This window comes from Gossypium hirsutum, chromosome D04, assembly GCF_007990345.1.
Source record: "Gossypium hirsutum isolate 1008001.06 chromosome D04, Gossypium_hirsutum_v2.1, whole genome shotgun sequence".
NCBI classification, from domain to species: Eukaryota; Viridiplantae; Streptophyta; class Magnoliopsida; order Malvales; family Malvaceae; genus Gossypium; species Gossypium hirsutum.
The window spans coordinates 25,719,323-25,746,605 of record NC_053440.1 but is presented as its reverse complement, the minus strand read 5'-3'; the positions used below and the strand labels follow the sequence as shown (position 1 = coordinate 25,746,605).

The 27,283-nt window shown below is 35.7% G+C and overlaps 1 protein-coding gene across 1 annotated transcript; it reads right to left on the bottom strand.

The window, feature by feature from the left end:
* Positions 1–24,654, bottom strand: LOC107898301 (uncharacterized). Its single transcript, XM_016823817.2, has 2 exons — positions 24,133–24,654; positions 1–851 (listed from the first exon to the last, which is right to left on the bottom strand). The coding sequence occupies exons 1-2, from the start codon at positions 24,652–24,654 to the stop codon at positions 228–230; spliced, it is 1,146 nt and encodes a 381-aa protein (XP_016679306.1). The 3' UTR covers positions 1–227.
* Between the last annotated feature and the right edge of the window lie 2,629 nt (positions 24,655–27,283).

Genomic DNA, 27,283 nt, shown 5'->3' with positions numbered 1-27,283 from the left:
GTGTGTTGGTATAAGTTGTACAAGAAAAATGAGAGTTGAAAAGAGACTAAAAAATGAGGAATTCCCAATGAGAGGCAGATTAGGTTATATAACCTTGCAAGTGGAAACAAAACCGTTAGAAATATAAGAGAAGAATTGCACAAATTTCCCCCACATTGTATAATGTACAATCCCTCCAAACACAAAGTTGAAAGAGTACATGTTCCTTACCCCAACAGTGCTACATGTCACATGCTTCTAGCCATCATTTCCTGGAATCTCCTGTAAGACTCCTGCTTCTCCAACCTAAACTTTTCATAACAATCGGCAATGAACATCTCTGCTAGTTTATCAATCTCATTCATATCAGTCTCAGCCCCATTAACCTTCTTTTCTTCTAGCCATTGAAGATAACCCGAAAGCTCAGCTTCCACCCTATCATCATCACATTGCTCCGTTGAAATAACCGAATTCCACGTGGAATCATAGTACAAATGTGTTTGTAGAACTGGAGCTGGAACTGGTGCAACATGAGAAGAGCACCAATTATAGTGTAGCCTAAATGAACCGAAGAATAGTTTCTTGTGCTTGTGCTTCTTTTTTGTGGTCTTTGAGTTGGAAATGAGATACTTTATAGGCTTGTTTTCTTTATAGATATGAATGACAAGGGATTTGGCTTTAGAGAATGCCCGAATGAGACGACTAACTTGAGCATAGATGAGGGTGTGAGTTACGGTTTTAATCTTCATTGAGCTTAAGGCAGAAGAAGATGGTGATTTCATTGAGAAGGATTGAAAGGAAAGCAATGTTTTAATGTAGGAGGGACCAACCATTTTTAACCCCTTTTTTCTTTTTGTTTTTTTTGGGATAATCTTGTAAGTTGAACCATGTTGGAATGGAGTTATAAAGGGTCTTCATTACCAATTTGCCACTTGACTTTTGAGTTATTTAAAGCAGTGCCCTCAGTACCATAAATATATATATCTATATCAAGTGATGAATCACTCTTTCTAAATATAAAAAATAGCAGAACTTGCAGAAGTTCACTCTGTTCAAAATTATGCTTAAAACCAAAGAAAACAATCCCTTAATAATAATAATAATAATAATAATAATAATAATAATAACCCTTTAAACTAGTGTGTATTATCTTAAGTATATATCATAGCTACAGTCAACTATATAAATTTAACAGCAGATTTAAGCCTCCAACTGTGTTTTTCAGCAGCGTAATATTAATCAAAGACAGGAATGAGTTTTGTTTCATTTGCTTCGTAACTAAAAATACAGAGAATATTTTGGATTTTGGGGTTGCAACCAAATCTCAAGGCTTTTTCTCCCACAAGACCCGCTTGCATATTTTGAAAACTTGGCATATATATATTTTTTTTGAACCAAAAAAAACTTGGCATATTAAATGTGTTAATTGGGGTCATTTAGGCATTAACCACCGTGTTATAAAGTAATTTGGGGATGGGGTTTATGGTAGGTTTAACACTTGTAAATCTATAAAATAAAACTGTATAAGCAACTCGAGAAACGACTATTAAGGCTAAATATCCGCCATAAACAAACCACTCTAAGCAATAATATAATCTGCCTGTTTTCAGTTATTTGATCACATCTATAAGAATTAAGTCTACTCACTGATCTCTTTCTACATTTTTATCAGGTTTTTTTGTTGTCATGTACATGTCGTTTCTTTAAGAAATCTTGGAAGCATTTCTTTGGCCATACTGAAAAAATAAATAAATAAATAAATAAATAAAACGCAGTGAAATTTCTACAAGAATATGCATAATTTCCAGGCAACTTTGCCTTTTAGACTTTTTTTCACTTCAATTAAACTTGTAAAAATCTACTGATGTGTAGATATTTGAAACCAATATTATATATATAATATATGCATAATAAGGGGAGTTGTTGTAGACTTTGGGGGAAAAATGGATTTGACTATGCATGAAAATGATAGGGCTTTTGAGAAGAAAAAAAAAATCAAAGCTCATCTCTATCCACCAAAATTTTGAAAAAGGATATTAAAACCTATGAGAGAGTTTTTTTTTTTTAAATATAGATATATTGTAGAAAAAAGCAGCTGATTGACCAATAAATATTTATAAAAAATGAAGGTAAACCATAATTATCAATTCAATTTGATGCTAATATAAAGGTCATTTTGTTTTAAAAAAACCTAAAAGGGAAAGGCAATAATTTGTTATTGGATGAAACTTGGAAAGTTTGCTTTGCTAGTGTTGAAATTTTGAAAGGAGACCAAGGAGGAGAGTAAAAGTAATGGAAGCATTTATATTAAGAATCATGTTACATTTTTTTTCTCTATTAAAGATGGGTAAATTAATTTTTATATGTTAAATTAAAGAGTAAAATTATCGTTATGCTAAAAATATTATTTATTTCTATTATTAAAAATTGATTCATGTACGTGAAAAGGAGGTACAAGTAACACGCAAGGATTAATTTATCAATTTTTAAGTAAAGAGAACAAAGTGTAATCTAATTCTTAATATATGACTTTCCATAATATTTTTTCCAATGAAAGAGAGATTAACCAAGGATTTTTAATCAAGGATTTTTAATCTCTTACCACTTGTAAAAAAAAATATCACCTCAATATTTAAGAAATTCATCAGCATTTTTATATAAGAGTAAAATCCAAGATCCAATGTGTTCAAAACTATTAGAGGGTTTACAAAGGAAGCTACTATACCCTAAACTCATCATTAAAATTAGGTAATAAAAGAAGATTAAAAAAGAACCTTCCTTATTAATAATTTGGAGTTTAATCATTTGTTTTGGAAGAATCTAGTTGATAAACAATTAAGTGAGATGCGATGCGAAAGGCATCCTATGAAACATTTGCAGCTAGCTGTCACGTTAAAACATATATATGAGATATGCACATGTTCAAGTTGAACATAAAATCAGGTATTTGGATCTCAAAAACAACAAAGATTTCCAGATAAAATGTTTCCTAACAAAACAAAAACAAGGATAAAATGGAGTAATATTTTTTTTCTCCTGACATTAGAAGGTGCTTTAATTAAAAGAACCTATGAAACACAATGAAACAAAAAGCAGCAAAGCAATGGGGGGTCGGAAACAGGGGAGAAAAACTCCAAAGGGACAACTTCAATCTGTTTGAGTTGACCAAAGATATATGAAGTTAGAGAGATTGGGAGATTGGAACACATCATCTCTGCTTTAATTTATTCCTTAAGAGTCCATCGTCACAATCACATAAAGTTCCTTCTAATTCATCATTTCAACTCTCTACTGCCATTGTTTCCAGGTTTTTTTTTTTTTGGATTTTCCTGTTCACATTTATTAAGCAGTGACATCCTATAGCAGCTCCAATTTAATTAACTCTAGTATAAAAATGGGAAATTGGATAGCACCTTGTCGGTCCAGTTTACAATAAGAAGGAAGTAGTAGTGGTTGTTACAGAAGCCGATTCATCCAGTTGGGACGGAGAGTTGGAGGTTATGGTGAATGAAGGTGAAGAGAGTGCTAAGGTTGGGAGTTGAAAGGCATGCCGACGAAATATAGTCTTGGTCTTCTTCAAAAGTTTATCCTTGTTTTCATCATTCTTCGAGGTATTTATAGGTGAAAGTCACATGCAAGATGATGTTAATGTTTGAAAAAAATTCGGTTCAAAAATAATTTTCTTACACAAAAGAAAAATAAACTTTTAAAAATGAAGCCGGTTTGTGATATTTATTGCAATAAACTTTCTAAAATCGCATATGTGTTTTCGGCTAGACTGTAACACCCCAATACCTGACCCGACTACCGAATCAAGTCTAGAAATGCTACATTGATTGTCATAAACTTTAACAGTAATATCCAAATAATTATAGCATTATATTTTACACATATTGATTTTGTTATTCCAGTATATCAATTATTAGTGTTAGGGATAAGCCAGAATAAAAATTTTCAAACATTCTTGCGTTTAAAACAATATACTAAGATGAAGTAAGGCTTAATGTGAAAAACACGGCACATGGTCGTCTCCCCGGGCCGTGTGGATCTCGGAAGCCGTGTGATTCCAGAAACATTTGCTTTCAATATTCACATGGTTGTGTCATAGCTTGTGTCTGTCACATGGCAGTGTGGTTGGCCCGTGTAACTTTTAGGAACCATATCCCTGTTTCAAAATTTACGTTTTCTTTGCCAATTTTATAACTTTAACCTCTAAGTCCTTGCATACCACTTTCAAATGCAACCAAACCAATTTACAATTTAAGCATATCAATCATTCATATCACTCACATATTATTATAAACCATAAGCATATTGAGTTTCTATTTAAGTTCTCAAAATTTATAAAGTTTGCATTTTAGTCATTCATATCCAGTTTCACACTATTTAGCCTGTCGAAACCATTTTTTATTTTGAAAAGCGGGGTCGACTTGGATTTTGAAAATTTTGAAAATGGGAGTCGCCACCGATCTTTTTTATTTAGGTGTGATCGAGTCACCTCAAAAAGTGGTTATTTTTAATAAGTAATTTGACTTTATTAAAACAACGATTTTGGTCCACGAAATTCAGAAAAACGGGTTCGGGAGTCAGTTACGTACGAGGAAGGATTAGCACCCTCGTAACACCCAAAAATTGGTACCTAGTTAATTAATTAATGTCTTAATGTCGAAAATTAAAAACTTTGAAGAATTTAAAATACTATCTTCTGTTTTTTTTAAAACAAGTTACTCGATAAGACCCTCTCATTTCGAAAAGAGAAAATGTCACACCCAATGAGTTAGGGCATGATATTTCACTTCCTCAAAAATGAGCTTGTCCAAAAAAACTCGTGCAATAAAATTTAAAAGGATATTCAATTGTTTAAGTCAGATGAAGAAATCGCAGCCCAATACGTTAGGGCACAATTTCTCAAAATTCTAAACATTGAATATTACCTTTATTATATTTAGAAAAAAAATCCTCATCTTGAGAAAACAACATGTCATATCCAATGCGTTAGGACACAACGTATTGAATTCTCGATAATGAGCTTTTTATTTATGTTTTGATTAAAGAGCATTCTCGATTATTTATATTCAACGAAAGAGTTGGAACCCAATACGTTAGGGCTCAATCCTCTCGAAGATTCTAAATACCGAGTATTGCCTTTATTTTTCAAAATTTTCTCTTTATACGAATTTGGGTAAAAATTATATAGTGGAGTAAGAATTGTGATAATGTAAATATAAATAGCATGATCAAGAACAAAAAATAATAATAATAATAATAATAATGAAAAGATAAATAAAAAAACAAATCAATCATGTATACACAATATCAAGTAAATAAACAAATAAAACCAAAGCATTTAAAGAATATAATAATGATAATAATGGTCATGTGAATAAATAAATAAATAAATAAACATCAAGTAAAGAAATAATAATAACAAAGAAAATAGATAAAAATTATAAAATATAAATATATATATGTACATATAAGAAAAATATATATGTGTGTGAATTATAAAAAAATAAAAAAATATTTACATATTTTAATATGTAAAAAAAATATAAGTATGTATAGAAAATTATGAAACATAGAAAATATATAAAAGTATGTGTATATACATTTATAAAAATTAAAAAATGTGTACGTATATGTATATATTATAAAACGTATGTATGTATACATGCATGTATATAACAAAATTTGAAATTTAAAGGCATAAAAAAGTAAATAATAATGATTCAAGATTAATGATGTCACATAATAGTGTTAATAATATTAAAATAATTAATTTAATAATAAAAAACTAAAATAACAAATAGAGGATTAAAGAGCATCAATAATCAAAGACCAATGAATTTAAAATAAAAAAATATAAGGCAAAATAAAATGTGAACAAATTTGAAAATAATGAATTTGAAAATGAATAATAAGGGAAAAAGAGATTTGAAATCAACAATATACAAATCAATAAATAAATTATACACAAATAAACAAAATAAGAACAAGCCAAAGAAAATAAGAACGCAAGAGAGAGAGAAATTTGAGTGAATACTCTTAATAATTATTATTACTCCCAACTCAAGTCTTTTACAATGAAGGGAGAGGCCTCTAATTATAGTTGAGCCACCCCAAATCCAACAGTACAGATTAATTACATCAACGGCTAAGATTAAAGGATATCTACAAATTAAATCTCTAAGATTACAAAATCATATTTTCTAAGATTGCATATCATATCTAAGATTGCATACCCTTGAAGATTATGTTTCCATATGTGTCAAACTTGTAGATGGACTTTCAACCTTTTCAAGTAATGGGCCATTCCGATCGGGCCAAATGATATAATTTTGGACTGGACTTGAACTCTGTTTTATTATTTTGGGTTTATTATTTTTTTGTGAGCCCGGGCTAAATTGGCCTATTACAGCTGCCCCTCTTTGCAAATTGTCGAGTAACGAGAATGAAACAAAGACCTTAAAAATGACCAATTTTGTCCGGTCATGCTGGACCTTAATACTCTTATTCTTCAAGTAGCCTCATTCTATCCTACTGCATCTTCAGAGGTATAGGAATTGGTGCTTCGATCCACTCCACTGCAACATCGAGGATATAGGATTTGTAACTCATAACTTTTCAAGAGAACAAAATTTGCTATTTTTAGTCTGTTTCATTGTAACTTTAGGGAAATAAAACTTGATGCGATCTGTTCTACTGCAACCTTAGAGAAATAAGATCTACCATCTTTAGTCTGCCTCACTGCAATTTTAGGGGATAAGACTTGCTTTCTTCAATTTTAACACCAATGAGATGAGATTCGCTGCATTCAGCTTTAATCTGCTCCACTACAACACCAGGGAAACCAAATTTGCTACCTTTAGCCTTAATCTGTTCCACTGTAACGCAAAAGAGATAGGATTCACTGCCATACAGCTTTAACCCGCTCCACTTCAGCTATTCCAAGTCTTAACACTAGGAAGATAAGATTCGCTACCCTATGCTTTATTTTGCTCCGCTGCAACGCTAGGGAAACAAGATTCGCTACCTTTAGCTTTAATCTGTTCCACTAGACTGCCAGGGAAGTAAGATTTGTCGTTGTGGCTTCAATCTATTTAACTGCAATGGTAGGGAAACAAGATTCACCGTCATAGCTTAAATCTGTTACACTACACCGCTAAGGAAGTAAGATTCACCGTTGTGGCTTTAATCTATTTAACTGCAATGTTGGAGAAACAAGATTCGCCGTCGTAGCTTCAATCTGTTCCACTACACAGCCAGGGAAGTAAGATTCGCTGTTGTGGCTTCAATCTATTCCACTGTAATGCCAAAGAGATAGGGTTCGCTGCCCACAGCTTTAATCTGCTCCACTGCAACTTCAGGGAGAGAGGATTACTGGCTTAAATCTGCTTCCCTACTACCTTGGGAAGATAAGATTTGCTGTCTTCGATCTGCTCCACTACTGCTTAGGGAGATAAGATCTGTAATTTTCAACCTACTCCACTGCTGCTCAGGAAGATAGGATTCACAATCTTCAACCTATTCCACTGCTGACCAGGGAGATAGGATTCACCTATTCCACTGCTGACCAGTGAGATAGAACTTACAATCTTCAACCTATTCCACTGCTGACCAGGGAGATAGGACTCACAATCTTCAACCTATTCCACTACTGACTAGGGAGGTAGGATTCACAATCTTCAACCTATTCCACTGCTTTCCAGGGAGACAAGACTACTATCTTCGATCTGCTTCGCTGTCAGTACAGGAAGGCAAGATCTGTTATTTTCAACCTACTCCGCTGTAACCCAGGGAGGCAAAGCTTTGTGATTTCACCGATCTGTTCTTCGAGGAACATGACCTGTATAATGAACCTAATTATGCCTAAGATTAGGATGGCATGATCAAAATGCATCAAATGCTCCTAACTAGACATGTATGAATAGTGTTTGCATGAATGTAGAATGCTATTTTTTTGTGAGAATGATCTTTCTTTATCACTTAGGTTATCATTGCTCGAAGTTTATTAAGGCTTTATCATTGACGTGCTACAACGCCTTCTTGCTCAACTGGCGTTTTCAAAGAAACACTTAGTCAGATTGCCCCCACTGTAAACCTCAAAGTTCAATCCACTGGGACGTAAAATTTGTACCATTGTTCTCCCACTATAACTCAAGGGTAGAAATATATGGCTTTTCCTCAATCCTCTCCTGTCACAATTCAAGGATACATGATCTAAATCTCTCTGGTCCCTTACACCATTCCCAGGGTATCATACCAAAGGCTCATGCACAAATGAAGGCTTTCTTCTCTGAGGAAACCTCTTCCTATTGTCTGGTGATCATTAATTGCTTGTTTATTTAAGCTTTGTCATCAACACGACATCTTGTCATTTTATTCAATCAATGCTTTTGACAATAAAATTTAAAGAGAAAGTGTGACAGCCCAAAATTGACCCTAGTCGGGAAGTGGTTTCGGGACCACAAAACCGAGTTATAAAAATAATTAATTGCTATGTTCTATGTTTATTATGTGTGTGTACATGCATATGTGGAAGTTTCATTCCCTAATTTTGCCAATTGCATGAGGAATTATTAAATAGGGATCAACATGAGACATGGTGAAATATGATAGGCTAATTTTAAAGGGCTTATTAGTGCATGTCAACACAAGGGTGGACTTGCATGTCAAATTGCCCAATTCCCTTATAGTGGCCGGCCAAGATGGATTGATGATGGGCAATATATTTGTTGAATTTGATATTATAATAAGAAATTGGGTTATTGGAGTTATAATGAATAAAAGAAAGAATAAAAGAAAAAAGAAAGGTAATGAAAACAAAGCTTGTATCCTTGGTTCTTCTTGGCCGATTGTAAAGAGGAAGATAGGAGGGAAACATTCGGTCACTTGAAGCTTGAGAAGGTTAGTAAAAATTTTGTTAGTTTTTGAAATTTTAAGTTTAGTTTAAGTCAATTAGCTAGTTCCATATTAGCCCATTTGAAAACTTGGAATTTTAGATGTTGGTTTGAGCTTTCGGTTGTGGTTGTCAAGGGAGGAAATGAGATTTTGTTTGTCTTCAACAATTGATTGGTATATAAGTGTTAAATGTGAGAAAATTTTGTTTGGGTAATTGTAATAAATAATTAGAGGCTTAATTATCAAAAGGTTTCGGTTTTGATATTATTTTTATAAGCATAATTAGTTCAATTTGATAATAAGGTATGAGGTGATAAGTAAAATTTTTATGGTGGTTTAGGTTTAATGACATTCGGCTATGGTATTTGACAATGGTAAATTTTGTTGTTTCATGATAAAGATAGATGAGTGTTTGAGCTATACAAATAATCATATGTGAGCAATGGGTGCTAAAGGGAAAGGAATCGACCACCTTATTATGTACCAAGGCCGAATGTGTACTTGAATTAGGAAGTTATTGAGTAATGTTTGTACCTTAAGTGATAGAATAGAGTGAATGCTTGGAATGTGATATGTGTGAATTATATGTTAAATTAAGGTTTGCTAAGCTAGCTATTAAGGTGAAATGCAAATGTTAGTATTTGATTTGGTAATAATCTGCTTGGGGATAGCAGCAGTAAGGTGATTTTGGAAAATCGCCATAATTTGTAGGAGTTGAATTAGAAGCTGAGTAAATTATGTCATTAAAGCTTGAAGAGTCGATTTTCTTACAAAAGAAACTATAAGAACTAAAGAGTTACCGATCTTGAGATATTTGAAGTATTGTGGGACTGAGTCAAAATGACTACTAGATTCCCTGTTCTGTATTTAGGAAATCATTATAAATTGTACAAAAATGATTATAAGATAAAATTTATATGCTTAAACTCCTTAATGAGTCTAGTTTCAAATGAAATCAAATACAACACATTTGGAATTCTGTAAAATGAGAAATTTGATTCGTAGTGAAGAGTGGTCAGATTAGTCAAACAGTGAAACAGGGGAAACTTTAAGAAAAATCTGGTATTGATTGGCCAAGCCTAAAATTCTGAAAATTTTATGAATGGAAGAGATACGAGTCTATATTCAGGAAAAATTAACAGCAAGTGATTTGGAGTTTTGTAGCTCCAGTTATAAATAATTTAGTGACTGCTGCTCAGGGAAAACAGCTCGTAGTGAATATGTGATTTTGTTGTAAACATTAATGAAAATTTGCTAATGAATTATTTATTGATTTTTATAAAGCTTACTATAATCTATGTGTGTGAAAGTCGAATCAATTTATATATTATTCTGAAAGTAATACTTGAATAGTCGATTAATGACTATTTTAAAATTTGTTGAACTTAAGCTCAAGAGCAAAGGGGAACTAAATCCGATAAAGGGAAGGAAAAAGTAATTGAATAGCCATTGAAGTCGTTCGACAACATCCGAGGTAAGTCTTCGAGTAATGACCCTACTTGAATTATATTGAAATGATTAGTCATACTATGATGGATAGCCGAATGTGCATAGAGACTATGTTATAAAGCCAAATGAAATCATGCTCTTTGTGTGTGGCTATTGAGCCGAAATTGGAAAGGTTTAATAAATGTTTTGTGTTTGAGCCTTAGTAACGAAAATGAAATATGGATGTGCTAAGACTGTTGATTTATGTGTGCATGAGCATTTGAATATATCCGGGCTAAGACCCGAAGGCATTTGTGCGAGTTGATATATCCGGGCTAAGACCCGAAGGCATTTGTGCGAGTTGATATATCCGGGCTAAGACCCGAAGGCATTTGTGCGAGTTGATATATCCGGGCTAAGACCCGAAGGCATTTGTGCGAGTTGATATATCCGGGCTAAGACCCGAAGGCATTTGTGCGAATTGATATATCCGGGCTAAGGCCCGAAGGCATTTGTGCGAGTTGATATATCCGGGCTAAGGCCCGAAGGCATTCGTGCGAGTTGCTATGCCCGGGTTAAGACCCGAAGGCAATTGTGCTTGTGGTAATATCCGGCTAAATTCCGAAGAAACTTGGGTATGAATGTGAGCGTTTTGTGCTGTAACAAATTCAATTAATACACTCAACAAACCCAAACGATAAGGTATGTTTGCATGTGATTCGGAAAAGTCGATTCGTTTTAAGTAGTATTCGTTCAATCGACTAACGAACTTTTGGGCTTTTATATGGGTTGATACCTTGTGTGTGTATATATGTTGACGAATTGTGAAGTAAGCATGATTATGAGAATGTGTATTAATAAAGTGATTCATTTAGCTATGTGAATGTAATACTTTAGTCAAAGCCGATTTCATTACTTGAAACTTACTAAGCTTTAAAATGCTTACCCCGTTGCTTTGGCTCTCTGTTTTATAGATTTTGTTCGTTAGCTATCGGATTCGGGATCATCGAAGTCGAAGTCATCCACACTATCAAAGCTCTTTTGGTACTCTTTTAGTTGAACTCTGGATATGGCATGTATAGGACTACCCCTTGTTGTTTTAAGCACTTTTTGTGATGTATGTGTGTACAGCCATGCGAAAATGGCTTGTAGAAGTGGAGTATGGCATTAGACCATTTGTGTTTATGTATGTATATATGGTTTCATGATGTGACTATGGTTTGGAATGGAAGTGTTGGGCAAATGATCAGCCATTGGAATGGCTAAATATGATCATATGTGGACCTATGTATGACAAAACCCTAGTTGGTCCATGGTAACCACGAAATAGGTAAAGTTTACCTTGAAAACAGATGCTGACAGCAGCAGTGGTGTGGATTTGAAAAATCACAAAAATTTGTAGGAATGGAATTAAATAGTGAATAAATTATGTAATCGAACCTTGATGAATCTATTTTCATATGAAAGTAACGAAACAATCATATGAACAGTATATTAAGAGATATTAAAGTTCTCGTGAAACAGGGCCAGAACGGTTTCTGGATCTCCTGTTTCGACTTTGAAAATTTACCATAAATTAACCAGAGATAATTAGGAGTCATACCATATATGTATAGATTCCTCTCTGAGTCTAGTTTCTATAGAAACAAATGGCATCAGTATTGGAGGCCTGTACAAGGAGATATCCAAGTCGTAATGCGCAAAGGCAGGGTAGTCAATCCCTGTAACATGGGAGACTTTGACTAATAAACTGTACTAATTGGCCCAACCAAAAATTCTAGAAAACAATATGTAGATGGGAATATGAGTCTAGTTTCAGGGAAAAATCACGAAACTGATTTTTGAGTTGTGAAACTCAAGATATGATTTTTAAAGCGACTATTACGCAGATTGGCAGTGTCTGGAAAATTTTTAAAAGTCTGTTAACACCTCGTGTTCGACTCCGGTGACGGTCTTGGGTTCGGGGTGTTACAATTGATTGGTATCAGAGCTACGGTTTAGTCGATTCTAGGACTACCGTAATGCGTTGGGTCTAGCTATACATGCCATTTTATGTGATTACTTGATAGTGTGGTGATTTCTGACAATTGTAAATGTGTTTATTTATAGTAATGGATCCCGATCCCGACTGAGAGGTAGCTGATGATCTTGAGAGTGTAGCGCCTGCTCCCGCACAAGGGACAGCGCCGGCGGACTCTCAACCTAATGCTAGTAACCCGAATGATGAAGCTAGACAAGCTTTCTATAGCGTGATGAATGATTGGTTCAACCAATACATTCGAACTAATACGGCTGTTCCACAACCTCCATTCCCGAAAAATACCACCCCCGCACCAACAATACCTCCGGTAACTGACCAAATAAGGTCAAATAAGCCCCCAGTTGACAGAATCCGAAAACATGGGGCTACTGAATTTAAGGCTACGGATAGCGATGATGCCGAGCAAGCTGAACTTTGGTTGGACAACACTATCCGGGTACTCGATGAGCTATCTTGTACACCTGATGAATGCCTAAAGTGTACTATCTCCTTGTTACGCGATTCTGCCTACTATTGGTGGAGTACTCTGACTTCTGTTGTGCCTCGAGAGCAAGTAACTTGGGAGTTTTTCCAAACTGAGTTTCGGAAAAAGTATATCAGTCAGAGATTTGTTGATCAAAAACGGAAGGAATTTCTTGAGCTTAAGCAAGGTTCTATGTCAGTTACTGATTACGAGCGAAAATTTGTTAGACTTAGTAGATACGCTCGGGAATGTGTTTCGTCCGAGGCTATCATGTGTAAACGCTTCGAGGATGGGCTGAATGAAGATATAAAAATGTTCGTTGGCATTCTTGAAATACGAGAGTTCGTAGTACTTGTCGAGCGAGCTTGTAAAGCCGAAGAGCTTAGAAAAGAAAAACAAAAAGTTGATGTGGGAACAGGGGAGTTTCGTAAAAAATCCTCGGGAAAGTCTCTTCAACAGGCATCGAAGAAATTTTGAGATGATGTGGGCCGGTCTAGAGGCACTTCGGGCCTTTTTAGACGAGATCGTGATCGACCCCCTGTGGGTACCCGAGGCACTTCGATCGCTAGTGTTGGGAATGAACGTCGAGACAAAACAGAATGTCGATATTGCGGTAAATGGCATTCGGGGAGTTGTAGATTCCATGACCGGTCCTGTTACAAGTGTGGATCAGTTGACCACTTCATCAAAGATTGCCCGAGGTTGTCTGAACAGAATGTAAATCAGAGTGGGAAACCGGGTGCTACCACTGCTCGAGGTAGACCATCTAGAAATACGGGCAATGCTAGTGGTGGTCAGAGAGGATCTAGAGATGCTACGACCGGATCTGAGGCTCGTGCGCCTGCTAGAGCTTATGCTATACGTGCCCGCGAGGATGCTTCTTCGCCTGATGTTATTACCGGTACTTTCACTCTCTTTGATACTAATGTAATTGCTTTGATTGACCCCGGTTCTACTCATTCTTACATATGTGAAACCTTAGCATCCAGTAAGACTTTACCTATTGAGTCTACTGAGTTCGTAATTCGGGTGTCAAATCCCTTGGGTCGTTACGTGCTTGTCGACAAAGTGTGTAAGAAATGTCCCCTAGTGATTCGAGGTTCCTGTTTTCCGGCGGACTTGATGCTTTTGCCGTTTGATGAATTTGATGTTATTCTCGGGTTGGATTGGTTGACCGTGCATGATGCGGTTGTGAATTGCAAAAGCAAGACTATTGATTTGAGGTGCGCAAATAACGAAGTAATCCGAGTTAAGTCTACAGACTTGGGTGGGTTGCCAGTTGTAATATCCTCAATGTTGGCCCAGAAATATGTAAGAAAAGGGTGCGAAGCATACCTTGCGTATGTACTTGATGACAAAGAATTAGAAAAGAAACCCGAATCTGTGCCGGTGGTTTGTGAATACCTGGATGTTTTTCCTGAAGAATTACCGGGTTTACCACCTGTTCGGGAGGTAGAGTTTGGTATTGAGCTTGTACCTGGGACTACGCCGATTTCGATAGCTCCGTATCGTATGGCACCAACCGAGTTAAAAGAGTTGAAAGCTCAGTTGCAAGAATTGATGGATAGAGGTTTTGCTCGACCAAGTTTCTCACCTTGGGGTGCACCAGTATTGTTCGTGAAAAAGAAGGACGGAACCATGAGGTTGTGCATTGACTATCGTCAACTGAATAAAGTGACGATAAAGAATAAATATCCGTTACCGCGTATTGATGATTTGTTTGATCAACTAAAGGGAGCCTCAGTGTTCTCAAAAATAGATTTGAGATCGGGTTATTATCAGTTGCGGGTTCGAGATTCGGACGTACCCAAAACTGCTTTCAGAACGAGGTACGGTCACTACGAATTCTTAGTGATGCCGTTTGGGCTTACTAATGCCCCTGCGGTATTTATGGATTTGATGAATCGGATCTTCAGACCATATTTGGATCGGTTCGTAGTTGTGTTCATTGATGACATCTTGGTCTATTCAAGAGATGAGACCGAACATGCTGAGCACCTGAGACTAGTGTTGCAAATGTTGCGGGATAAGCAGTTATATGCTAAGTTCAGTAAGTGTGAGTTCTGGTTAAGAGAGGTTAGCTTCTTGGGTCATGTGGTATCCGCATCGGGTATTCGAGTTGACCCGAGCAAAATTTCAGCCATACTTAACTGGAAGCCTCCAAGAAATATTACTGAAGTTCGGAGCTTTTTGGGACTCGCCGGTTATTACCGACGATTTGTCAAAGGTTTCTCGATGATAGCCACACCAATGACGAAGCTACTTCAAAAGGATGTTAAGTTCGAATGGACGGAGAAATGTCAGAAAAGTTTTGATCAACTAAAAACTTATTTGACTGAAGCTCCAATTTTAGTGCAACCCGAATCAGGCAAAGAGTTTGTCATTTATAGTGACGCATCCCTACTTGGGCTGGGCTGCGTATTGATGCAAGAAGGTCGAGTGGTGGCCTATGCGTCGAGACAATTAAAGCCACATGAGAAAAATTATCCGACCCATGATCTTGAACTAGCTGCCATCGTGTTTGCTTTAAAAATATGGCGACATTACCTATTTGGTGAAAAGTGCCATGTATTTTCGGATCACAAAAGTCTCAAATATTTGATGACTCAAAGAGACTTAAATCTGCGACAAAGACGTTGGCTTGAGTTGTTGAAAGATTACGAGCTTGTCATTGATTACCACCCGGGAAAGGCTAATGTGGTTGCGGATGCCTTAAGTCAGAAGTCATTGTTTGCTTTACGAGCGATGAATGTGCATTTGTCTGTTCTACCCGACAATGTGTTAGTAGCTGAATTAAAAGCCAAACCATTATTGACTCATCAAATTCGTGAAGCTCAGAAAGTCGATGATGAATTGGTTGTAAAACGGGCTGAGTGTGTTCCGAACAAGGAATCGGAGTTTCAAATTGATGATGATGATTGTTTGAGGTTCAAAAGTCATTTGTGTGTTCCAAGGAATTCGGGACTCATTTCGATGATTCAGAACGAAGCCCATTGTAGCCGAATGTCAATTCACCCGGGGAGTACGAAAATGTACAACGATTTGAAACGTTGGTTTTGGTGGCATGGTATGAAACGAGACATCTCCGACTTTGTTTCGAGATGTTTAATATGTCAACAAGTGAAAGCGGAACATCAAGTGCCTTCAGGATTACTTCAGCCGATCATGATACCCGAGTGGAAATGGGATCGAGTCACAATGGACTTTGTGTCCGGACTGCCATTGTCAACAAGTAAGAAGGATGCGATTTGGGTTGTTGTTGATAGACTGACTAAGTCAGCTCTCTTTATCCCCGTGCGTACGGATTTTTCATTGGATAAACTAGCCGAATTGTATGTTTCTCAGATTGTGAGATTACACGGGGTACCTATTTCTATCGTGTCAGATAGAGATCCGAGATTTACCTCACGATTTTGGAAGAAATTGCAAGAAGCTTTGGGTACCAAGCTGCATTTTAGCACTGCTTTTCACCCCCAAACCGATGGTCAATCCGAGCGGATAATTCAGATACTTGAGGATATGTTGAGATGTTGCATCCTCGAGTTCAGTAGTTCATGGGAACGGTATTTACCTTTGATTGAATTCACTTACAACAATAGTTTTCAATCAAGTATTAAGATGGCACCTTACGAGGCTTTGTACGGTCGTAAATGCCGTACACCATTGTTTTGGACCGAGCTCGGTGAAAGTAAAATTTTCGGAGTTGATTTGATTAAGGATGCCGAACAGAAAGTAAAGGTAATCCGTGAAAGTCTGAAAGCAACCACAGATCGTCAGAAGTCGTACGCGGATTTGAAACGAAAAGACATTGAGTATCAGGTGGGAGATAAAGTGTTTCTTAAAGTTTCACCATGGAAAAAGATACTCAGATTTGGCAGTAAGGGCAAATTGAGTCCGAGGTTCATTGGGCCGTATGAAATATCCGAAAGAATTGGTCCAGTGGCATATAGATTGATTTTACCTCCTGAACTTGAAAGAATTCACAATGTTTTTCATGTTTCGATGCTTCGACGTTATAGATCTGACCCATCCCACATAATTAATCCCTCCGAGGTTGACATTCAATCCGATATGAGTTATGAAGAATAGCCGATGCGTATCCTAGCTCGTGAAGTGAAGGAGTTGCGAAACAAAAGGGTTCCGTTAGTAAAGGTGTTATGGCTCAAACACGGGATCGAGGAAGCTACTTGGGAAACCGAAAGCTCGATGAAAGAACGATACCCAAACCTATTTACCGGTAAGATTTTCGGGGACGAAAATTTCTTAAGTGGGGGAGAGTTGTGACAGCCCAAAATTGACCCTAGTCGGGAAGTGGTTTCGGGACCACAAAACCGAGTTATAAAAATAATTAATTGCTATGTTCTATGTTTATTATGTGTGTGTACATGCATATGTGGAAGTTTCATTCCCTAATTTTGCCAATTGCATGAGGAATTATTAAATAGGGATCAACATGAGACATGGTGAAATATGATAGGCTAATTTTAAAGGGCTTATTAGTGCATGTCAACACAAGGGTGGACTTGCATGTCAAATTGCCCAATTCCCTTATAGTGGCCGGCCAAGATGGATTGATGATGGGCAATATATTTGTTGAATTTGATATTATAATAAGAAATTGGGTTATTGGAGTTATAATGAATAAAAGAAAGAATAAAAGAAAAAGAAAGGTAATGAAAACAAAGCTTGTATCCTTGGTTCTTCTTGGCCGATTGTAAAGAGGAAGATAGGAGGGAAACATTCGGTCACTTGAAGCTTGAGAAGGTTAGTAAAAATTTTGTTAGTTTTTGAAATTTTAAGTTTAGTTTAAGTCAATTAGCTAGTTCCATATTAGCCCATTTGAAAACTTGGAATTTTAGATGTTGGTTTGAGCTTTCGGTTGTGGTTGTCAAGGGAGGAAATGAGATTTTGTTTGTCTTCAACAATTGATTGGTATATAAGTGTTAAATGTGAGAAAATTTTGTTTGGGTAATTGTAATAAATAATTAGAGGCTTAATTATCAAAAGGTTTCGGTTTTGATATTATTTTTATAAGCATAATTAGTTCAATTTGATAATAAGGTATGAGGTGATAAGTAAAATTTTTATGGTGGTTTAGGTTTAATGACATTCGGCTATGGTATTTGACAATGGTAAATTTTGTTGTTTCATGATAAAGATAGATGAGTGTTTGAGCTATACAAATAATCATATGTGAGCAATGGGTGCTAAAGGGAAAGGAATCGACCACCTTATTATGTACCAAGGCCGAATGTGTACTTGAATTAGGAAGTTATTGAGTAATGTTTGTACCTTAAGTGATAGAATAGAGTGAATGCTTGGAATGTGATATGTGTGAATTATATGTTAAATTAAGGTTTGCTAAGCTAGCTATTAAGGTGAAATGCAAATGTTAGTATTTGATTTGGTAATAATCTGCTTGGGGACAGCAGCAGTAAGGTGATTTTGGAAAATCGCCATAATTTGTAGGAGTTGAATTAGAAGCTGAGTAAATTATGTCATTAAAGCTTGAAGATTCTATTTTCTTACAAAAGAAACTATAAGAACTAAAGAGTTACCGATCTTGAGATATTTGAAGTATTGTGGGGCTGAGTCAAAATGACTACTAGATTCTCTGTTCTGTTTTTAGGAAATCATTATAAATTGTACAAAAATGATTATAAGATAAAATTTATATGCTTAAACTCCTTAATGAGTCTAGTTTCAAATGAAATCAAATACAACACATTTGGAATTCTGTAAAATGAGAAATTTGATTCGTAGTGAAGAGTGGTCAGATTAGTCAAACAGTGAAACAGGGGAAACTTTAAGAAAAATCTGGTATTGATTGGCCAAGCCTAAAATTCTGAAAATTTTATGGATGGAAGAGATACGAGTCTATATTCAGGGAAAATTAACGGCAAGTGATTTGGAGTTTTGTAGCTCCAGTTATAAATAATTTAGTGACTGCTGCTCAGGGAAAACAGCTCGTAGTGAATATGTGATTTTGTTGTAAACATTAATGAAAATTTGCTAATGAATTATTTATTGATTTTTATAAAGCTTACTATAATCTATGTGTGTGAAAGTCGAATCAATTTATATATTATTCTGAAAGTAATACTTGAATAGTCGATTAATGACTATTTTAAAATTTGTTGAACTTAAGCTCAAGAGCAAAGGGGAACTAAATCCGATAAAGGGAAGGAAAAAGTAATTGAATAGCCATTGAAGTCGTTCGACAACATCCGAGGTAAGTCTTCGAGTAATGACCCTACTTGAATTATATTGAAATGATTAGTCATACTATGATGGATAGCCGAATGTGCATAGAGACTATGTTATAAAGCCAAATGAAATCATGCTCTTTGTGTGTGGCTATTGAGCCGAAATTGGAAAGGTTTAATAAATGTTTTGTGTTTGAGCCTTAGTAACGAAAATGAAATATGGATGTGCTAAGACTGTTGATTTATGTGTGCATGAGCATTTGAATATATCCGGGCTAAGACCCGAAGGCATTTGTGCGAGTTGATATATCCGGGCTAAGACCCGAAGGCATTTGTGCGAGTTGATATATCCGGGCTAAGACCCGAAGGCATTTGTGCGAGTTGATATATCCGGGCTAAGACCCGAAGGCATTTGTGCGAGTTGATATATCCGGGCTAAGACCCGAAGGCATTTGTGCGAGTTGATATATCCGGGCTAAGACCCGAAGGCATTTGTGCGAATTGATATATCCGGGCTAAGGCCCGAAGGCATTTGTGCGAGTTGATATATCCGGGCTAAGGCCCGAAGGCATTCGTGCGAGTTGCTATGCCCGGGTTAAGACCCGAAGGCAATTGTGCTTGTGGTAATATCCGGCTAAATTCCGAAGAAACTTGGGTATGAATGTGAGCGTTTTGTGCTGTAACAAATTCAATTAATACGCTCAAGAAACCCAAACGATAAGGTATGTTTGCATGTGATTCGGAAAAGTCGATTCGTTTTAAGTAGTATTCGTTCAATCGACTAATGAACTTTTGGGCTTTTATATGGGTTGATACCTTGTGTGTGTATATATGTTGACGAATTGTGAAGTAAGCATGATTATGAGAATGTGTATTAATAAAGTGATTCATTTAGCTATGTGAATGAAATACTTTAGTCAAAGCCGATTTCATTACTTGAAACTTACTAAGCTTTAAAATGCTTACCCCGTTGCTTTGGCTCTCTGTTTTATAGATTTTGTTCGTTAGCTATCGGATTCGGGATCATCGAAGTCGAAGTCATCCACACTATCAAAGCTCTTTTGGTACTCTTTTAGTTGAACTCTGGATATGGCATGTATAGGACTACCCCTTGTTGTTTTAAGCACTTTTTGTGATGTATGTGTGTACAGCCATGCGAAAATGGCTTGTAGAAGTGGAGTATGGCATTAGACCATTTGTGTTTATGTATGTATATATGGTTTCATGATGTGACTATGGTTTGGAATGGAAGTGTTGGGCAAATGATCAGCCATTGGAATGGCTAAATATGATCATATGTGGACCTATGTATGACAAAACCCTAGTTGGTCCATGGTAACCACGAAATAGGTAAAGTTTACCTTGAAAACAGATGCTGACAGCAGCAGTGGTGTGGATTTGAAAAATCACAAAAATTTGTAGGAATGGAATGAAATTGTGAATAAATTATGTAATCTAACCTTGATGAATCTATTTTCATATGAAAGTAACGAAACAATCATATGAACAGTATATTAAGAGATATTAAAGTTCTCGTGAAACAGGGCCAGAACGGTTTCTGGATCTCCTGTTTCGACTTTTAAAATTTACCATAAATTAACCAGAGATAATTAGGAGTCATACCATATATGTATAGATTCCTCTCTGAGTCTAGTTTCTATAGAAACAAACGGCATCAGTATTGGATCCCTGTACAAGGAGATATCCAAGTCGTAATGCGCAAAGGTCAGGGTAGTCGATCCCTGTAACATGGGAGACTTTGACTAATAAAATGTACTAATTGGCCCGACCAAAAATTATAGAAAAAAATATGTAGATGGGAATATGAGTCTAGTTTCAGGGAAAAATCACGAAACTTATTTTTGAGTTGTGAAACTCAAGATATGATTTTTAAAGCGACTATTACGCAGATTGGCAGTGTCTGGAAAATTTTTAAAAGTCTGTTAACACCTCGTGTTCGACTTCGGTGACGGTCTCGGGTTCGGGGTGTTACAGAAAGTCCTAATTTAGACTCTTCCTTTTCAGATTTCCAACCTTTGAACATGGTGCGTTCTAAACAATAGTCCTGTTTTAGGTTCCTGTATTATTTAGAAACTTCTAGAGTAATATGCAAAACTTCCCTTGTGAAATTTTTATTAGTCCATTAATCATTATTCCAATGCAACATGCTTGCAAAAAGGTCATAACAATGGATAAGAATAAAGTTAGTTCTGAGCATAGCTCGAAAGGAATAAATTATCAAAAATAGTAAAGAATGATAACAAAGAAATTGATTGGGAATGTGTATCTTGGAAAAGAATGAAGTATTCCAAGAACAAAAAAATTTAATATAAATAGTATGAAAATTAAGTGCCCCAGATATTGCAGCTTGAGCTTCTTTGTACAAACTTTCTAAAGACCATTCTAAGTTTGACATGTGTTTAGGAGATCTACAGTGCTTTGTCGATGCCCTAAGATGTCGTCTACTCTTTCCTGTTGATTCAAGTATAGCAAGATCATCATATGCCCCAATCTAATCAAAATTTGAACTGCTTTGATCACCTCATGCCCCATTCTGATCAATATTTGAGTCGCCTTTTTCGGGTTTTCAACTCAAATCCCCTTTGGTCTCAAGGCGCTCTTTGCAGGTTTTCACCTTGGCCTCTCCATTTTCTTTCTTCTTTTTCTTTTACTATTTTTTTAGACTCAAAGCACCCTTTGCGGGTTTTCACCTTTGCCTTTTTTCCTTTTTTTGAGTGAATTTTGAACTCATAGGATTAGGCAAGTTCTTGTTATCCCTTTTGATCAGAATTAATGTTTTTCTCGATAAAGTCTCCCACATAAGATCATCCACTTTTATCTTGTATGCGAAAAATCTTCTTTGGTACCAAATTTCTTTCATAGAGCCTTTTAAGGTGAAATTTAACTATGACATAAACTTTGGATCTTCCTCTTCAATTATGATGAAACCCAACAAAATTGCGGAGCAATTGACTTCAATAGACAAAGCTATGACAAATCAAAGAGAAAGGCACTCCCTGCATTCTTTGACCCGAATGACCATACTTTATAGCAAAATTTTCCCCATAAGATGATGAATGTGGTCCTTCCCATATCTTCAGGGTGCACTTTATCTGATTGTATCCAGAGAAGCCGTCCGTGAAGGAAAATAGTGAGTGGCCTGCCATGTTATCCATTAAAGTGTGAAAAGCAATGAGTTTTGGAACTGGCTTTGTTCAAATCCCTGTAATCCATATACAGTCGTATTTCCCATCCTTTTTTCAAGGACTAGTACAATGTTGGCTACCCAAACCTAGCATTAAATTGCTTTTTAACTTTTTCTTTTATCCTTAGTAAGATATCGGGCGGGCCTCATTCTCTTGAGCTTCTGCTGAACCGGCTTACAATCTTCTTTTCAGGAAGACAGTGCACCACAAGGTCAGTGCTTAACCTGAGCATATCCTGGTATGGCCATACGAAGACATATTTGAATTCTTGGAGTAACTCAATGAGGTCTCATTTCATCTTTGCGGTCATGTCAATTCTAATCTTCACCAAGCTCACAATTTCTAATGATTCCTTGTAAAGTAGGATCCATCTATCCTCTTGTTCTACCATCATCAATAAGTCTAGAGATAAGTTACAATGTATGTCATCTTCAAAGTCATGAGATCCCTCTAAATACATGTCTTGCTCAAAAGGAGATTCTGAGTCTGTAGCAGAGTCACTTATGTCATTGATATCTGGGTACCCATAGGAAGTACCAAAGAATATACAAAAGAATGTATGAATTTATGAATAATTATTTGTACAATATGATTATGAATGAAAGAATGATGTGGAAGAAAATCCAAAAGAATGAAAGAATAATTATTCGAAAAGAATGAAAGAATATTAGCTTAAAAATGAATGCAAAGATGTATTTCATTAGAATAATAACGTTCAGACATGAGCCTATTTCACAAAGGGATTTCTATCATTTTTAGACTGAAAACAACAAAAAAGTTCTGAACATTACTCAAATAATCTCTAAAAACTACAGGGATTTCTTCTGCAGTCCAATTATTTAGAACACTCCCAAGTTTATAAGGGCGAATACCTAACAAGGTCCCCTTTCATTTGTATCTTCCTATATGTCATTGACGTGAACACTTCTCAACACCTCTTCATATATTGCATTTACTCCATTATCAATCATGACTGGGTAGCGGCCTTTCTGCATTAGATGAGTTATCCAACTTGACAATACCCATGTTGATGAATTTTTCAACTAGCTTTTTGAAGGTAATGCAATTCTCTACTGAGTGCCCCGTAATTCCCGCATGGTAATCACACTGTGCGTTCACATCATACCACTTGGGATACAGAGATTGTGGAGGTTTTAAGTAGGAAGGGGCAACAATGTGCGCATCGAACAAGCTTTGGTACAACTCCTTATAGGACATCGGAATTGGTGTGAACTGGAGCTTCTCAGTACCTGGTTTCACTCCAGATTCTTGTCTCAATGAACCTTGTTGACTAGCAACCCCTTTACCTGGATGACTTACAGTAACTGATCTTGAGTAACCTATGTTATTCATCTCATTTTCTTTTCTCCTTAAGACTGACTTTTTGTTACTCTCTCCACCATTTATTCTTCCACTTCTGATGGCATTTTCTATCATTTCTCCATTCATGATTATATTTGAGAAACTCTTTGAAGCACTTCCCAACATGGGCGTGATGAACGAGGCTTTTAGTGTGTTGAAGAGTATCGTCATTTCTTTCTCTAGGAGTGGCGACTGAACTTGGACTGCAACCTCTCTCCACCTCTGTGCATACTGTCTAAAGCTTTCATGCAATTTCTTTTCCAAATTTTGCAAGGTGATTCTATCAGGAGTCATTTCTGATATATGACTATACTGCCTCATAAAAGCCTGTGCCAAATCCCTCCAAGTACTAATTTTGGTTTGGCTCAATTGATTATACCATTTAGATGCTGCCCCAGTGAGGCTATCTTGAAAACAATGTATTAATAGCTGATCATTGTTAATATACCCAGTCATCCTCCTACAGAACATGGTGATATGGGCTTCAGGGCAACTGGTCCCATTATACTTCTCAAATCCTGGCATCTTGAACTTATAAGGAAGTACCAAATCTGGGAGCAAACTCAGATCCTTAGCATCCATTCCACGATAACTTTTAGTGCTCTCCATTGCCTTGAATTTCTCTTCAATCCATTTCCACCTTTCCTCAAACTGTTTTGGCAATTCTTCCTTTACTTTATCTTTCTCAGCTACTTCATCGAAATTAAGGATAGCAAGATTCACCGGGTTATCTTCGGGATTAGAACCTGATCTAGCCTGGAAGTTCATCAACACTGACACACCAGCCTGAAACTGCTGAGGCCTAATTGTAACAGAGGATCTACGCGGATGCACCTCAGGTACATGCGGAGGAGTAAAACCTGGAGGATATAGAGGTCCATCCTTGTCTCTTTCTTCATCATTAACCATAGGGCCCTTCCCCTTATTTACTCCCCTAGTCAGTAATTGTGTCAACTTAGCCATTATATTCTTTTGAGACTCCAGCATCATTTCTGTTATATCTTGTTGAATTTTTTCCAACTGCTCCTTCATTTGCATCTGTAGCTGGTCTTGAATTTCTTTTTGCATTTGCTCCAGTTTCTCTAATCTTTGATCCATTTCTTAGTTTTACAACGAGTATAGTAAAAGTGTTTGGTTGGTTGGTTTTCCAGATTAGCTGAAATAAATTTACTCAATTAGACTCTTTCAATGGATTTTGATGCATATAATGTCATGTAATGCGGATGCATGAAATGAATGCCTAAAGGGACGTTTATTCTGATTTAATTACATTTAGAAAACTTTACTAGAAGGCAAATTTCTTTACATAAAGCAGATGCTTGTACGGCCTCGCCCTTATATTCCAAGAGACAACATCGATCTTTTCCTTCATCCGCATGTTTAAGATAAATCCCGCAAATTTCCAATAGATGCCACTGCTAGCTCTCTTTTTCTTGATCCTGGTCACGATCCATCATTTTCCTATCCTCGTAATGCTTATCAGCTTCTTTAAGGGAATTGGAACGTCGAAAGCTCTTAGACAATCATCTGAAATCCTCGGGCCATGAAGTAAAGTCATGAACTCTTCCATCACCTTTCTTGTGTTTCTCCGAATATATTCAGGCAGCCGTATTATTTTCCACTTTATCAAGAAATCCGTATTCCATGACAAGCTTTCTAAGTTAGTAATCGAACTTGAATCAACATCTCTTTTCTAAGATGCAAATGCAATGCAATCATAATCAAAACAAAACAAAATGGGTTAGTACAAAATAAAAGCAAACAAAAAGAATACCTAGTCGGGTAAGCACTAGGGGTTTGGAGTGGCTCTACCTAGGATGGGTTCCTAAAGTCTTTTACATGTGGTTCGGCTCTAAATTCAAGGTACCCGAACTAGCAGATTCCTCGATCCTCACCCATTATAGGCTCATACAGACCGAGTTTGGTTCAGGGGAATACATTTCCCTATGGCTGTACGGAGATGAAGATCTCACGAAGACATAGGAACGGATGTATCTCGAAAGTGATCCACTATCTTGCACGAAGTTGAAAACCTCACGAAGGAGTAGCTTCTCACTCCCACTTAAAAGGGTAAGACTAAACAGTCTTTATGCAATATGATGCCAAGATATAAAACTCGGTTTATAGTAATCATACAAACAAGTGCAAAGAGAGGATCGTAAATTTTCAAATCAAAATTTCAATTTTCGACAATAAGACAAAAAACAATTAATTTTGCGGCTTGACTCTCTAAATGTCCCCAGTGGAGTCGCCAAGCTGTCGAAACCATTTTTTATTTTGAAAATCAGGGTCGACTTGGATTTTGAAAAAAATGAAAATGGGAGTCGCCACCGATCCTTTTTATTTAGGTGTGATTGGGTCACCTCAAAAAAGTGGTTATTTTTAATAAGCAATTTCACTTTATTAAAACAACGATTTTGGTCAACGAAATTCAGAAAAATGGGTTCGGGAGTCGGTTACGTACGAGGAAGGATTAGCACCCTCGTAACGCCCAAAAATTGGTACCTAGTTAATTATTAATGTCTTAATGTCGACAATTGAAAACTTTGAAGAGATTTAAAATACGATCTTTTGTTTTTCTTTAAAAACTTATATAAAACAAGTTACTCGATAAGACTCTCTCATTTCGAAAAGAGAAAATGTCACACCCAATGAGTTAGGGCATGATATTTCACTTCCTCAAAAACGAGCTTGTCCAAAAAAACTCATGCAATAAAATTTAAAAGGATATTCAATTGTTTAAGTCAAATGAAGACATCGCAGCCCAATATGTTAGGGCACAATTTCTCAAAATTCTAAACATTGAATATTACCTTTATTATATTTAGAAATAAAATCCTCATCTAGAGAAAACAACATGTCATATCCAATGCGTTAGGACACAACGTATTGAATTCTCGATAACGAGCTTTTTATTTATGTTTTGATTAAAGAGCATTCTCGATTATTCAGATTCAACGAAAGAGTTGGAACCCAATACGTTAGGGGTCAATCCTCTCGAAGATTCTAAATACCGAGTATTGCCTTTATTTTTCAAAATTTTCTCTTTATACGAATTTGGGTAAAAATTATATAATGGAGTAACAATTGTGATAATGTAAATATAAATAGCATGATCAAGAACAATAATAATAATGAAAAGATAAATAAAAAAACAAATCAATCATGTATACACAATATCAAGTAAATAAACAAATAAAACCGAAGCATTTAAAGAATATAATAATGATAATAATGGTCATGTGAATAAATAAATAAATAAATAAACATCAAGTAAAGCAATAATAATAACAAAGAAAATAGATAAAAATTATAAAATAAAAAAATATATATATGTACATATAAGAAAAAGATATATGTGTGTGAATTATATAAAAATATATATATGCATATTTTAATATGTAAAAAAAATATATAAGTATGTATATAAAATTATGAAACATAGAAAATATATAAAAGTATGTGTATATATATATTTATAAAAATTAAAAAATGTGTACGTATATGTATATATTATAAAACATATGTATGTATACGTGCATATATATAACAAAATTTGAAATTTAAAGGCATAAAAAAGTAAATAATAATGATACAAGATTAATGATGCCATATAATGGTGTTAATAATATTAAAATAATTAATTTAATAATAAAAAACTAAAATAACAAATAGAGGATTAAATAGCATCAATAAT

Coding starts and splice junctions, on each gene's coding strand:
- LOC107898301 (XM_016823817.2), bottom strand. CDS start 24,654: ATGCAAAAAGAAATTCAAGACCAGCTACAGATGCAAATGAAGGAGCAG. Junction 852..24,132: donor TGAGTTTGCTCCCAGATTTG/GTACTTCCTTAT, acceptor TCAACTTACAAG/ATTATCCCAAAAAAAACAAA.